The 12,615-nt window shown below is 48.3% G+C and overlaps 5 protein-coding genes across 5 annotated transcripts; 2 read left to right on the top strand and 3 right to left on the bottom strand.

The window, feature by feature from the left end:
* The first annotated feature begins 463 nt into the window (after positions 1-463).
* Positions 464-3,512, top strand: AGABI2DRAFT_183071 (hypothetical protein). Its single transcript, XM_006457896.1, has 10 exons — positions 464-534; positions 592-1,277; positions 1,332-1,491; positions 1,541-1,873; positions 2,227-2,462; positions 2,517-2,539; positions 2,591-2,626; positions 2,683-2,858; positions 2,951-3,313; positions 3,371-3,512. Exons 2-10 carry the CDS (start codon positions 648-650, stop codon positions 3,478-3,480), a joined length of 2,067 nt encoding a protein of 688 aa, XP_006457959.1. The 5' UTR covers positions 464-534; positions 592-647; the 3' UTR covers positions 3,481-3,512.
* Positions 3,513-3,733: 221 nt separating this feature from the next.
* Positions 3,734-5,126, bottom strand: AGABI2DRAFT_190345 (hypothetical protein). The gene is made up of 5 exons (XM_006457895.1): positions 5,028-5,126; positions 4,950-4,978; positions 4,313-4,897; positions 4,131-4,258; positions 3,734-4,074 (listed from the first exon to the last, which is right to left on the bottom strand). The coding sequence occupies exons 1-5, from the start codon at positions 5,092-5,094 to the stop codon at positions 3,882-3,884; spliced, it is 1,002 nt and encodes a 333-aa protein (XP_006457958.1). The 5' UTR covers positions 5,095-5,126; the 3' UTR covers positions 3,734-3,881.
* A 67-nt stretch (positions 5,127-5,193) lies between these two features.
* Positions 5,194-7,444, bottom strand: AGABI2DRAFT_199075 (hypothetical protein; the record flags this gene model as incomplete). Its single annotated transcript, XM_006457894.1, has 7 exons — positions 5,194-6,193; positions 6,250-6,495; positions 6,548-6,673; positions 6,724-6,920; positions 6,968-7,143; positions 7,194-7,265; positions 7,315-7,444. 7 exons carry the CDS (start codon positions 7,442-7,444, stop codon positions 6,049-6,051), a joined length of 1,092 nt encoding a protein of 363 aa, XP_006457957.1. The 3' UTR covers positions 5,194-6,048.
* Positions 7,445-7,525: 81 nt separating this feature from the next.
* AGABI2DRAFT_190343 (hypothetical protein) lies at positions 7,526-9,329 on the top strand. The gene is made up of 8 exons (XM_006457893.1): positions 7,526-7,663; positions 7,715-7,878; positions 7,928-8,008; positions 8,065-8,237; positions 8,302-8,478; positions 8,536-8,700; positions 8,753-8,972; positions 9,021-9,329. The coding sequence occupies exons 1-8, from the start codon at positions 7,544-7,546 to the stop codon at positions 9,211-9,213; spliced, it is 1,293 nt and encodes a 430-aa protein (XP_006457956.1). The 5' UTR covers positions 7,526-7,543; the 3' UTR covers positions 9,214-9,329.
* AGABI2DRAFT_199067 (hypothetical protein) lies at positions 9,289-12,381 on the bottom strand (the record flags this gene model as incomplete). The annotated part of the gene is made up of 7 exons (XM_006457892.1): positions 11,827-12,381; positions 11,412-11,643; positions 11,114-11,362; positions 10,972-11,069; positions 10,792-10,922; positions 10,512-10,742; positions 9,289-9,464 (listed from the first exon to the last, which is right to left on the bottom strand). Exons 1-7 carry the CDS (start codon positions 11,988-11,990, stop codon positions 9,289-9,291), a joined length of 1,281 nt encoding a protein of 426 aa, XP_006457955.1. The 5' UTR covers positions 11,991-12,381.
* Positions 12,382-12,615: the final 234 nt, after the last annotated feature.

The following is a 12,615-nucleotide window of genomic DNA, read 5'->3' as shown; positions in this document are numbered from 1 at the left end:
CACCATCGAGTATTTGATTTCGGAATGTCCTGTGAAGTCGACACTCTCACCCATAGAGACATCCATATATCAAAACTTTCTCAATACCCAGCTCATTGTGTGATTACTACTTAGTGTGCACTCTAGTTACAAAATTTACTACCTCGAGGAATGACGCAATACCCCGGACTCCGCCCAAGTGGCCCGTCCAAAAATAGCTACGATGATGCGCATCGTAATTCAAGGTTGATCTGGTGTCTCGAAATTGGTTTCTTCTTACCTGCACTATGGCCACTGATCTACAACAAATGATTCCTCCAAAGCAGCTTTCTATTGAAGAAAAGGACATAGTGTTTCGCCACTTTTTCCATCGGCTTGCGGCGTTCAGAAATACTCACGAAGTTTATGCGCGAATGGAGTGCGAGTTGTCAGACTTTGCGGTCGACACCAAGGAGGCGCGAAGGAAACAAGTAACTGAAGCCTTGAACCGATGGTCGCAGGAACTCTTACAGAAAGCTTGGGTCGTATGTAAACTCTCTGAGGATGAAGAACCCGGTACGAGATCTGTTTTCGCTTAAAGCTATAAGTCATATATGTTGATATAATTTCCAGAAAAATGCCCAATCATCGATGAAACGTCCGATACTTCAAGGGTGGAACTCACAGGCATGCCAGAAGAGGCCGTCAACGCGCTTTTCACAACTATCTTATTTCTGCACATTACGACAAACAAACAATACTCAGCCTATACACGGGCTTTCTTGATGCAGTTTCAGCCAGGGATTGTGGCAAATGAACAATCAATTGTGCGAACACTGAAAAACCCAGAGTGGGCAGTATCAGAAGCTCAGGCGCATACTGAAGAATCTCGGACGACGCATGCTGACCAGGGGAGGATGATGCGACTTGCGGGCATCAGCCTAGGAGCGGTGGCGGGAGGAGCGCTAATTGGTGTCTCAGGAGGATTGGCAGCTCCGCTTGTTAGTGCAGGGGTAACGTCCGTTCTTGGATGGTTCGGAATTGCGGGCACGACGGCGGGATTGATGGCTAGTGGATTGGCTGGATCCTCCTTGGTTTGTGGGACACTTTTTGGAGCTTACGGCGCAAAATCGATGGCGGATATGGTTCAACGGCATACCCGTGAAGTACGGGATTTGGCCGTATTACCCGTCAGACCAAGGGAAGGCGAAGAAACCCTCGGGGTAAGATTGTGCATTAGTGGGTGGTTGGCTGACGAGACGGACGTGACCGCTCCATGGACTATATTCGAGGGCGACGACACGTTTGCACTGCAATGGGTAAGACGTATTTTGCGGCGACATAGAGCGAGGCTAATTCTGACTTCGTGATAGGAAATTGACGCATTGAAGAAATTGGCGGATGCATTGTATAAATTGATCACTTCTAATGCCATGAAATACGTGAAAGCAGAAATTGTTCGCAGAACCGTGTTTGCTGGTCTTATGAGTGCGCTTTCACCCGTGGCACTCTTAACAGTCGGGGAAATCATGGGCGAGTCTAGTCATAAACATTAAAATGTTGGGGGTCTGACTGATAACAGATAATCCGTGGATGAATGCGAGAGCTTTGGCAATCAAGACGGGTGCAGTGTTGGGCGATCTGTTAGTCAAGCGGACTTTCGGGAACCGGCCAGTGACTTTGGTGGGTTATTCGCTTGGCTCTCTTGTCATTTTCGAGGCGCTGCGGCATCTTGCCGGACTTCCGGTGTCAGAATCATTCGGCCTCGTCGAGGACGTTTTTATGTTTGGCACACCGGTGGCTGCCGAGCAAAAAACATGGGCCCGAATAAGAAGAGTGGCCGCAGGGAGATTAGTTAATGGATATGCGAGCGACGACTATGTTTTGGCCGTTCTATCTCGAGCATCGGATGCAAGTTGGCGGATGGCGGGACTGGGCGCAGTGGATGTGCAAGGAGTGGAGAATGTACATTGTGAGGAAGTCATGGGGCATACGATGTGGCGAGGGATGATTGGGAAATATTTGGAGGCATGCCATGCGCGTGGAATTGTTGAGAGTGAGGTCGAGGCACAGGTGCATGTTGCCGAAAAACAAGCGGCCGATCATGAGTCGGAAGCGGAAACGAAAATAGCAACAGAGACGGGAATCCGGGATGACGTTTGTCAGATCTAATCGGGTATATCTACCTTTTTTTGTACTTATTGTCAGAATGAACTTTTCTTGTCTCAGCTATGGCTGCTCCTCTGCCTCTCGATTCCCTTCTCGGAGGTATTACCCTCGCCGTTCCTGTCCATTCCCTCATGCTCCTGGACGGGAATGTTTTTGGGATATCTGGCTTCATGCACCGTGCATCCCACGGTGCATCTGAAGCCTTGACCGCCGTCGCGGGTCTGATTATTGGCGGCGCTCTCGTTGGTCTTATCGAGGGCACAGGGCCAGAATCTACGGGACTTTCCTTTTCACAACTCGCGGCCGCTGGATTCTTAGTCGGCCTTGGTACAAAAGTACGTGCCGCTGATTATAACACCGGTTACCTCGGGTTTCTCAGCCATTCCTAGCTGGCCAACGGTTGCACTTCAGGGTAAGTGATTTGGGATTACTGACATGGATCCATCGTCTCATCTCGATGCAGCCATATGGTCTGCGGGGTGGCACGACTTTCGATAAGGTAGGCGCGTGAAATATTCTATCTGCCCACGGTACGCCTTAACCACGGTTTGTTAGGTCGATTGCCGCAACAGCCACTTTTTTCGCCACCGGCGTCATCACGACGTATATATTTCACAATAATTTGGGGCCTACCCTACCACTCAAATGGTCTGTCGGTGCTACTGCATGCAAACTTCTCGCCGCACAAATAGTGCCTTTCATAGTCTCAGTCTTGCTTTACTTCTTTGTCGGTGACGAGTTATTCGCTTGATAGTATTCAGACTCACCACTCTGTAGTCCCCCTTACCAAAGGCTCAGCAACAACAATTCGGGAAGAAACCAGATGCTGAAACACCACTGAAGGGATCATCTGTGGAGTATTCGCCTCAGCCACTCCTTCGCCATCTTGCTTTCTGTAGCACAACAGCTCAATTCGCGCTTGCCGTCCATCTGTCCGGCCTCACGAATCCCGATCGTGTCTTACGGTTTTTGCTTTTACCATTCAACGTAGCGTTTGATCCTTCCTTGGCATTCCTCGCAGCAGGCACAATTCCATTTGCCATGTCCTTGTATCATTTCGCAAGTGGAAACGAAATTCCAAGGCTTGGTGGCAAGTGGAGCATTCCCAAGGCAGGTAAGGTCGATTTGAAACTCATAGGCGGTGCTGCGATTTTTGGCATTGGTTGGGGACTCGCTGGTATTTGCCGTGCGTGTTTTTCATCCCGTCTCGGCTCGTCTATTTAATAACCTGTGGGTGGTTCAGCGGGGCCTGGTCTTGTTAATTTTGGTCGTGCACTCGCGAATGATAATGGTCAGCTGTCTGCTATGGCTGTCTGGCTTATGGCGGTAGTGGCTGGTGGTTTATTGGTTTGAGTAGCTTGTGTGCATGTTTGACCTTCAGGAGGAGGCCTTCATGGCAGATGTAGCTCCCGGCTATAATATTAGCGGCTACGGTTATCAGTGTCTGCTTTGAAATTTACTTTGGCGCAAAAGAGAAACAATTCGAAACTTTTTAGTAGCTGAAAGAGGGACTCATAGAAAGAAGGAAGGAAGAGGTGTTTCAAGAGGATAAACTCAAGGAAATCATCTCCTGAAAAAATTGTATTTCGTCATCCAGTTTGGCTGGTCCGTCGGTGACGTTTGTGAGATAGAAGAAACTGTATTGGCAAAGGCGGTCAAGTTGCAATTTTGTTTGAACCCCTCGGCAGGATTGGGATATAATATCAAGACCAAACTATTAAAAATGATAGTGTACAAAAATTAAGAGGTGGCAATTACGACGCAGAAGCATTTACGCCCGTTGCCAGGGTAGAAGACGACGAGGATGATGAAGCGGAAGGAGGATTCTTTGGTCTACTACGGCCCCATTTCACGGAGGCAATCTGACCGTCGATCTCAACGCCGTTGGCCCAAGCTTGAGCGGCATGTTCAGCAGATCCACGGTCTTTGAAGTTGACAAAGGCGCATCTAAGTAAAAGGGATAAGAAAGAGGGGCATTTATATGGCGAGAAAGTGTGACGAACTTTGTTTTGGCAACGTGGACTATGGATTTGAGATTTGTGGGTTGTATGGCAGGTAAGGATTGGAGAACGCGTGTTCGGATGCTTTGTTCAGTCGAAGAGGGTGGTAATGAGGAAAGGAAAAGGGAAGTCTGGATAGACGCTGAGTGAATGGTACCAAAAGAGCGGGAAGGATGAAAACTCACAATGGTGGTATCTTCGGGGGGTTTTAAACCTTGCGACTCAGCATGTCCACCGAGAATCTTGTTTGCGACGGGGTCATTCCGTCCATGGTACCTATCTTGCATATTTTGATGCGCCAGCTCATTGTCCACAGGTTTTTCATGCCTATATGGACACTCCGTTCCACGGTTACAGTCTCCTTTGGCAAAGAACGAACAAACATGTGGTCTGTTCCTCTTATAAAAAGGATCTGTCCTCGCAAGGGTTTTCAACATCTCTTTCCCAGCATTTGCACTCTGACTAACATCCAACCCCGAGCGTCCATTACTTCCATCTTGCTGCATTTTACTTTCCATGACTTGCGCATAATATTCACGATTGATATCAGAGGTTGGAGCTTCATTTTTGAAACCGAGAGCAGTATCTCGGACTTGTGTTGGTAGACCGTATTCGAGGTCGAGGAGGCATGTTTGACAGACGTTTTTGATTTTAGCGCAAGTTTGACAAATGACGGTGGTTTTGAATCGACCGCCTTGACCTGGATTCCAGCGGAAGACGGTGAAGGGACGGGCGCATGTACCGCATGAGCGACCGTATTCTTGCTTTGACTATAGTAATGGAAAATGTTAGAAGGGGACGAAGCTACTTGGGTCAGCGTACCATGCGAACGAAGGGATTACCACCGAGACCTGTAAACCATATAAACTGGATGAATAAACTGGGCATGAATGTACGTACATGTCTCGCAGAGAATGGGAAAGTCGCTCTGTTCCCAACCAGCCTTGTTGAGATCAGCTTTCGGCATGTTTGTGGCAAGTAGAAAGAGAAAGGCGGTAGTGAGCTGACAAATGGAATACGCTGTACAGCCACATATGATTGAACGCCCAATTGAATGGGACCTGACATGGACATGCCCACTCAAAGAGGCAGTGGTTCTCTCCTCGTCGCCTGGCAGCTCGCCGGCAAAAATGTCCTCATCGTCGGAGGAGGCGAAATCGCCTCTCAAAGAGTAGACTCTGTCCTCGTCACCGACGCCCATATCACCGTTCTCACACCTTCCTCCGGCCTCAATCCCCGAACGCAAAGGTTCATCGCGGAATACCCCACGCAAATCACACACCTCGACAAAAAATACGATAATAACCCAGCTGAACTGGGATTATTGAATTACGACATGGTACTCACCGCATTGGACGATGTCGAACTTTCACGTTCGATTTGTCAATACTGTCGCGATCATCGTATTCCTGTCAACGCAGCCGACATCCCACCGCTATGCGATTTTTACTTTGGCTCACAAATTCGTGATGGTCCTCTACAAATCATGATTTCAACGAATGGTAATGGTCCCAAATTGGCTAATCTGGTGAAGAGGAAGATTGTACAGTCATTGTCGGGAAATGAAGGTGCTGCCATACAGAAAGTTGGGGCATTGAGGGTGATATTGAAGGAGCGTGCGCCAGGTGTTGGAGGGGACATTGGGAAGAGGAGGATGGCGTGGATGACAAAGTTGTGCAATGAGTGGGATATGGATGAACTTGGAAAACTGGACGACGACTCTATGATCAAATTATTGAATGAAGGCTGGGAGAAAAACCATGTTCCTCCTCCACATGCTCTGGGAATCAAACGCTCCGTCGAAATGACATTCTATCCCATGCTAGTGAATTCTATCTTACCCAGTCTCATTGGGTTCGCAGTAGGAGTTGCCTCATGTGTATGGCTACGAAAGAAATAAAATGTTCTATGTACCAAAACACTACGCAAGCGTCCGGTTCGCATTGACGTATCCAGTCCCATAGCAGGAATACGAGAGCTGAGCACTCTCTGGATCGTTTGGGTCCGCAGGTACCACTTTGAAAGATGTCCCAAAGAAACTTCGTACGTCCCGCAAAAATTGAACCCTGGAAGCTCGACCGTCAATGCGACCCATAACTTGTGAAGATGAAATCTAGCTCACGTTTTGGCAGTCGGCTCACCCATCACGCACCGTCCTACATCCTCACTTCCGAGCACCATCATGAGCAGCACCAGTGTTTGGTGTCGTCGATCTACACACCCGCCTCTGTTGATCTCGGAAAGAAGGGCTCGCGTCGCTTTCAGACCAATGTCTTCTGGAGCAACACCAGGTTGTGAGATGGCTTCAGCGCAATGTATTGCTCCCGTGGTCGACTCAGCTAGGAGACTAAGGGCATAACCAGGAGATCTTGTGAAATTTTCAGGCTTCTGCGCTCGCTCTAAACAACATTGGAACTTACTTTCCACTCTCATCACCCTTGTAAACATCGGAATAAAGGTAAATATCGGGAATATATCTGTTCAATAACGATCTTGCAGCTTCAATCATGCGGTTAGAAAATTGTGGGTTGACACGGACGGCATGCCTGACAGAGACATGAGAATTATTTTTACAACATGGGTGCACTCAACTCACGAAACGCCTCGTATTCGTTTGATCTTTCCTTGATCGACAAAGTTCAGGGTTTTTACCTGCTTGACGGTAGGGCATAAAAATTGCACTTCACCGCCTCCGGCTGGAGTAGCACCACGTTTTTTTATTCGTAATTCGAGACCGTCTGACAGACCGAATAATTGGAGGTGGGGAAGCGTGACAGTGCGCAATAGATCAACCTATGATCACATAGAAAGCATTGAAAGACGGAGGACGAGGCACATACGGAAAGATCATTTTCATCAGTCGTGATACCTTTTAATGTGAGGTTCAAGGTTTTTTTGGAAAAAGGAGCAATCATAATGATAGGTTCCAGAAAATATCCGACAGAACGGGAGAGTGGGCATTCGTGGACTACTGGACCACCAGAAATGACTCCTGGTCGAAGGAGCAGAGCGGTACCTGCAAAGGGCGATTCAGATAACTCATTGGACTGAAATGCGGACGCGTACCTGTAACGGAAATTTCTATTACGGTGCCATTTGTGACCCGTTCTAATAGTCTAAGAAGACTGATCTCGTAGTCTACAAGGGTTGAGTCTTGCGTGATTCAAGGTTGAAGATACAGGCACACCTCGGAGACCAGGATTCTTGTCGTCTGGACGTATTTTGTCTATCTTTACATGTTTTCCGCTGAGAAGAGAGAGAACGAGGCGGTGTCTGAGGTGCTGGTGGCCACTGAAGGCGAGGAGAGAAGACGACATTGGGCCATCAAAATTAAAAGGTTTTTGCCATTTCAGGTAGTCGAATTCGAATTCATTAGACGCGATCCGATCTGACTAATACCCCATCACAACACCCCCATGTCCGCTCTCGCAAATGGTTTCGCAGCTCCAGACTGGCCCGGGCGTTACTTCCACATAGACCAGGTCCTCGACAAACCAGGCCCACGTACCTCGAAAGAATTCATCCCCGGTCAAGAGGCATGTTCTGCTTTCCTTTTTCGAAACGATGTATCTTAACGATGCTTATAGGTTAAGTCAGTTCTTCGGGAAAAGATCAAAATCTTGGTTATCGGAGCGGGCGGCCTGGGATGTGAGATACTTGCTAATCTTGCCTTGACGGGATTCAAGGATATCCATGTCATTGACATGGATACCATTGATATAAGCAACCTGAATCGACAGTTCCTCTTCAGGTACGTACTAATCAATCTATCCCTCCCGACGCGTTTTTTTATTCCGTAGACCGAAGGACGTCGGTAAGTCCAAGGCCGTTGTCGCTGCCGAATTCATCATGAAGAGAGTTCCTGGTGTCAACGTCACTCCGTACGCTATCGACCATTCACGATCGACCAAGTCACTTAATTCATGTTTACCTTCAGGTACTTTGGAAAGATACAGGACAAAGGAGACGACTATTACATGCAATTCGCCCTCATCATCTGTGGATTAGATTCTGTAGAAGCTCGACGATGGATCAACGCCACTATTTCCAATCTTGTCGATTATGATAACCCAGACAGTGTGAAGCCTTTGATCGACGGTGGAACAGAAGGTATCATATACACCAAAAGTCGAGCCATCAGAACAATCCTTGTTAACCAGCCAACTCGTCACAGGTTTCAAAGGCCAAGCACGGGTTATCATTCCGACGCAAACTTCATGTTATGAATGTTCATTAGGTTTACTCAACAAACAAACCGCATTTCCCATCTGTACCATTGCCAATACCCCACGTTTGCCTGAACACTGCATAGAATGGGCCTCCGTTCTAGAGTGGCCCCGCGTACAAGGAGGTATAGTTGAACGTATACGAGTTTTTTTGATACAATGCTTATAGGGAGGCTTTTCAGATAAGAAAATGGATACAGACGACCCGGAACATATTTCTTGGCTATACAAAATAGCGGCAGCAAGGGCTCAAGAATTTAATATCGAAGGCGTGACATGGTCTCTTACTCAAGGCGTCGTCAAAAACATTATACCATCCATTGCATCCACCAATGCTATCATTGCAGGTCCGCCCTCATTTTTTCTAGATAATCCACGAGGCCAACGATAGATCATTAGCTGCATGTTGCAATGAGGCTTTCAAAATCGCCACCAACTCTGCTGCCTACCTCGACAATTACTTCATGCTTATCGGCACTGACGGTGTCTATTCACACACATGGGAATACGAAAAACGCCCGGATTGTCCTGTCTGTGGTGGAGAAGCCTATGACATGGTCATTAGTCATGATATGACAGTCGAAGAACTCATCGAGACGTTGGCTGAAGACCAAAAATAGTTCGTAGCTTTGCTATGATTTTTCCCTCTTACTAACGATTCTCGCAGTCGAGTCAAGAAACCTTCACTGTCATTTGGAAGCAAACAGCTTTATTTCCAAGCACCACCTCAATTGGAAGAACTCACTCGGCCAAATCTAGAGAAAAAGGTATCGGAATTGGTTACAGAGGGAGGAGAAGTGACGGTCACTGCCAGTAGTCTTCCTTTCAACCTCTCACTCCTCATCACCTATAAAGATTGATTTGACCCTCATCGGACAATTGTTGCATGTTTTCAATGTTTTCCACTATTACAAGACGATGCGTTAAATACAATGTCACCGATAAATAATCACAACACGACATTCTTCACTGCCAATTTCGCCGCCTCCAATCAATTCTAGCCATTTTTCCAATAATGGCCAACCGACTTCAAACATGGTACACAGTTCGTCCGTATGATGTTCACCGTCGAGTAATGGCATTAGTTGTGGTGGACATTCGAGTCCACCTCCTTGGATTGATTGATCACCATTTCCACTTCCGGGAAGACCTCCAAATCCACCACCACCACTCACAGCAGTACTATTCGCGCTCCCACCGCCACCACCACCACTGCCACCACCAGATCCACCAGAAACTTGTTGATTCTGACCCAACTGCGCAGCAGAAGGTGACCTTGAAAGTCGAGGTCGGGAAGGTACAGCTAATGTAGCTTTATTAGACATGATAGGAGAGGGTGGAGGAGCTGATGTGTCTGAAGTTTGTCTTTCAAGACGACGTGGACGAGGATGAGGATATTGAGTTGTTGTTGAATTACTATGCGTATGATGGTGATTACTATGAAGATTATGAGGTGATGATCCTATTAAAGTAGCTCCAGGACCGATCCCCATAACAGCTGTTGAACCAGAAGCATGTCCGTGTCCATGCCCGTGCGGGGTTTTGGTAGACACCGTAGGAGTAGTCGTACCACTCCCATTGTTATTATTATCGTTATTCTGTCCTCCATTTGTCCCACCCACTTGCGTAGTTTGTGTCGGTGGAGTTAAAGATGAAGAAGCTTCATTGGAATGCTGGGAATAAAGTAAATCTCGAGGTTGATGATGAAAAGGTATCCATGAGTGCCGTGGACTCGTATATCCTGCACCACTACCACCAGAATGAGCTGCTGCTGCAGCGGCGGCAGCAGCAGCAGCAGCAGCAGTTTTATCACGATTACGAAGTTGTTCGAGAACTCGTTCTGCTGCACTAGGTCGACGCACACGTACAGAAGAATGTACTGATACAGCTGTCACTGGAGTGGGAGTTGGAGCATCCGCAGTTGAACGTGCACTTCCTTGTGCGTTCGTATTTTCTGTGCCAGGAAACATCACAGTCGACGCTTCAGCCGTTTGTGGTCTCGCAGCACCTCGATACGTCTGATAATTGTTTGCATTCGGGTCACCAGAGACGGCATTACCTTGAGATGATGTGAATGAATACCGAAGCGCCATACTACTCAGGCTTTGGCCCCGCTTACGAGGGAATGTATTCGAGAGACCAAAAGATGTTTTGATACCAGTTAAAGCGGTTGATGTTTCGGTTTTTTGTGAAAGTGAGGGCGGAAGGTAGACTGGCCAACGATGTACACGTCTCAGGAAGCCTTTGATAACACCGAAACTTGTGAAACGCCGGACGTCGACGCCTAGCTCTTCGACTTCATATTCTTCCTGCCACTCGTACACAGTCTTGCCAGGTTTCAACCGAGAATATAGATGGAGTAGTTGGGGCCAGTCGGGGATGGGGTTTCCTGCAATAGAAGTCAGCCAGGTCGATAACCAAGCCGTGCAAAGGTCAACCTGGCTTGGTTACATATGGCCCACACTCTTCTTTGACATGGGTCTCGTCGGCTAGCCATTGTATGTTCTTGCGCAAAGTATACATGTTTGAGTATTGGAATATATCAATAGTCATGATGACTTGATGATAGCTGCAGAAGTTGTTGAGATAGACCCTTCGCCAACATTGTTATAACATACAGTAAGTGGGAAACAGCTTGTCGTGTGAGGTTTATCTCAGAATCGGCGAGATGGGCGATGCGGCTAACATGATTTGTGCCATCTATGAATTTGCAAACCTGATTTTGATGAGTGAGAAATCAAAGATAAGATGGACATCAACGACCTTGGCCATGGTCAGATCCCAATTATCGTCAATGCGCTTAGCGAGGTTGATGAGAGCGAGGGGTACCAACCAATCGTGAACAGGTGGGGGATTCGGATAAAAAGGAAAGATCTTGAGTTCTATTGAATTAAATCGGTCTATAGGGATAGAGGTTTCTGCGAAGGAATTGAGATCCTCATAAAGCTGCTCCAATATGGCATGTATGGAAGTGGATTTGGAAGGCATAGAAAGGAAGCGCGATTCCTCCTGAACAGAGTTCAAGAGAAAGGAGATGAAAGACGGACAAAGGACGCACCTCACATGTAGTCAAGACTCGGCTCACTTTGCGAACGATGGGTTCATAACAGCTGAGATCGGCGCCCCTCTCGAACACAAAACAGATATTGTAACGGAAATAGTTACGCTCGTACTGTCTACCCTTTAGTGCGACAGGAAGACCTATGATGCGGTAGTTTTGGGCAGAGCAGATGACGAGACGTCCACAGAGAGCACTGTGAGGAATAATGTACTTGTGAACATCGTCAAAGCTGAAGAGAGCGCGCGGAGCAGAGCCAGAGGGGGGCGAAAGTGTCCGAGGTGGCGTCCGAAGCTCGTCGGACAACAAAGTAGACTCAGAAACATGGTTGCTGCTCGTCGTAGGAGAGAGCTGAAGGCCAAACACCTGGAACTCGGGCGGGGTGTATTCGACAGAGGGCGTAGGGGGGATCGACAGGGTGCTTGAGGGGGTGGTGATGGGGGTGGAGGAGGCGATGAGGCCTTCGGGGACCTGGTAGACGATCTTTGGGCCCTGCTTGACGTCGAAGACGGCGTAGAAGACGGACTGGATGGGGGGCAGAAAGGAGTCTGGCATGGCATGGGAGACGAATCCAGCCATGTTCCACTCTCTGCCCTGTCCCGTCCCCCAGCTCGCCCTCGCCTCTGTCCTCAGGTCCGGTCAGTCCTTTCGCTGGGCCATCCTCCCTCTCCCGCACGACCATCCCTCGGGCGCGGCCCACGAGTACAGGCTCTGCCTCAGAGACCGCGTCGTCTGCCTCCGCCAGGCCGCAGACACGCTGCACTACCGCACCGCATACCCAGACCCACAGCCCACACCGGTCCAGCTTGCTCTACGCGACGCTCAGACTCTCGCCTGGATCAAGGATTATTTCCAACTCGACGTCGACCTTGTACACCTGTATGAGCAATGGGCTGCACGCGACACGGCGTTTGCCCAATTTCAAGGTCGTTTTCCCGGAATACGCATCCTTAGGCAAGACCCATGGGAGAACCTCGTCTCGTCTGCGTCGCTTTTTCTTTCAAATGGTCTCTATGCTAATGTCCCACCAGTTTCATCTGCTCGTCGAACAATAATATTTCTCGCATAACAAAAATGGTCCAAGGCCTTTGCAACTATTTCTCGCCGGCACTCTTACACCTCCCCGACCCAAGCAACCCAGATCAACTCCTCCCATACCATCCTTTCCCTCCACCTTCGGTACTGTCAAGCTCAGATGTCTCTG

This window comes from Agaricus bisporus (genome assembly GCF_000300575.1).
Source record: "Agaricus bisporus var. bisporus H97 unplaced genomic scaffold AGABI2scaffold_2, whole genome shotgun sequence".
Taxonomy (NCBI): domain Eukaryota; kingdom Fungi; phylum Basidiomycota; class Agaricomycetes; order Agaricales; family Agaricaceae; genus Agaricus; species Agaricus bisporus.
This window is presented reverse-complemented; position numbering and strand designations above follow the sequence as displayed.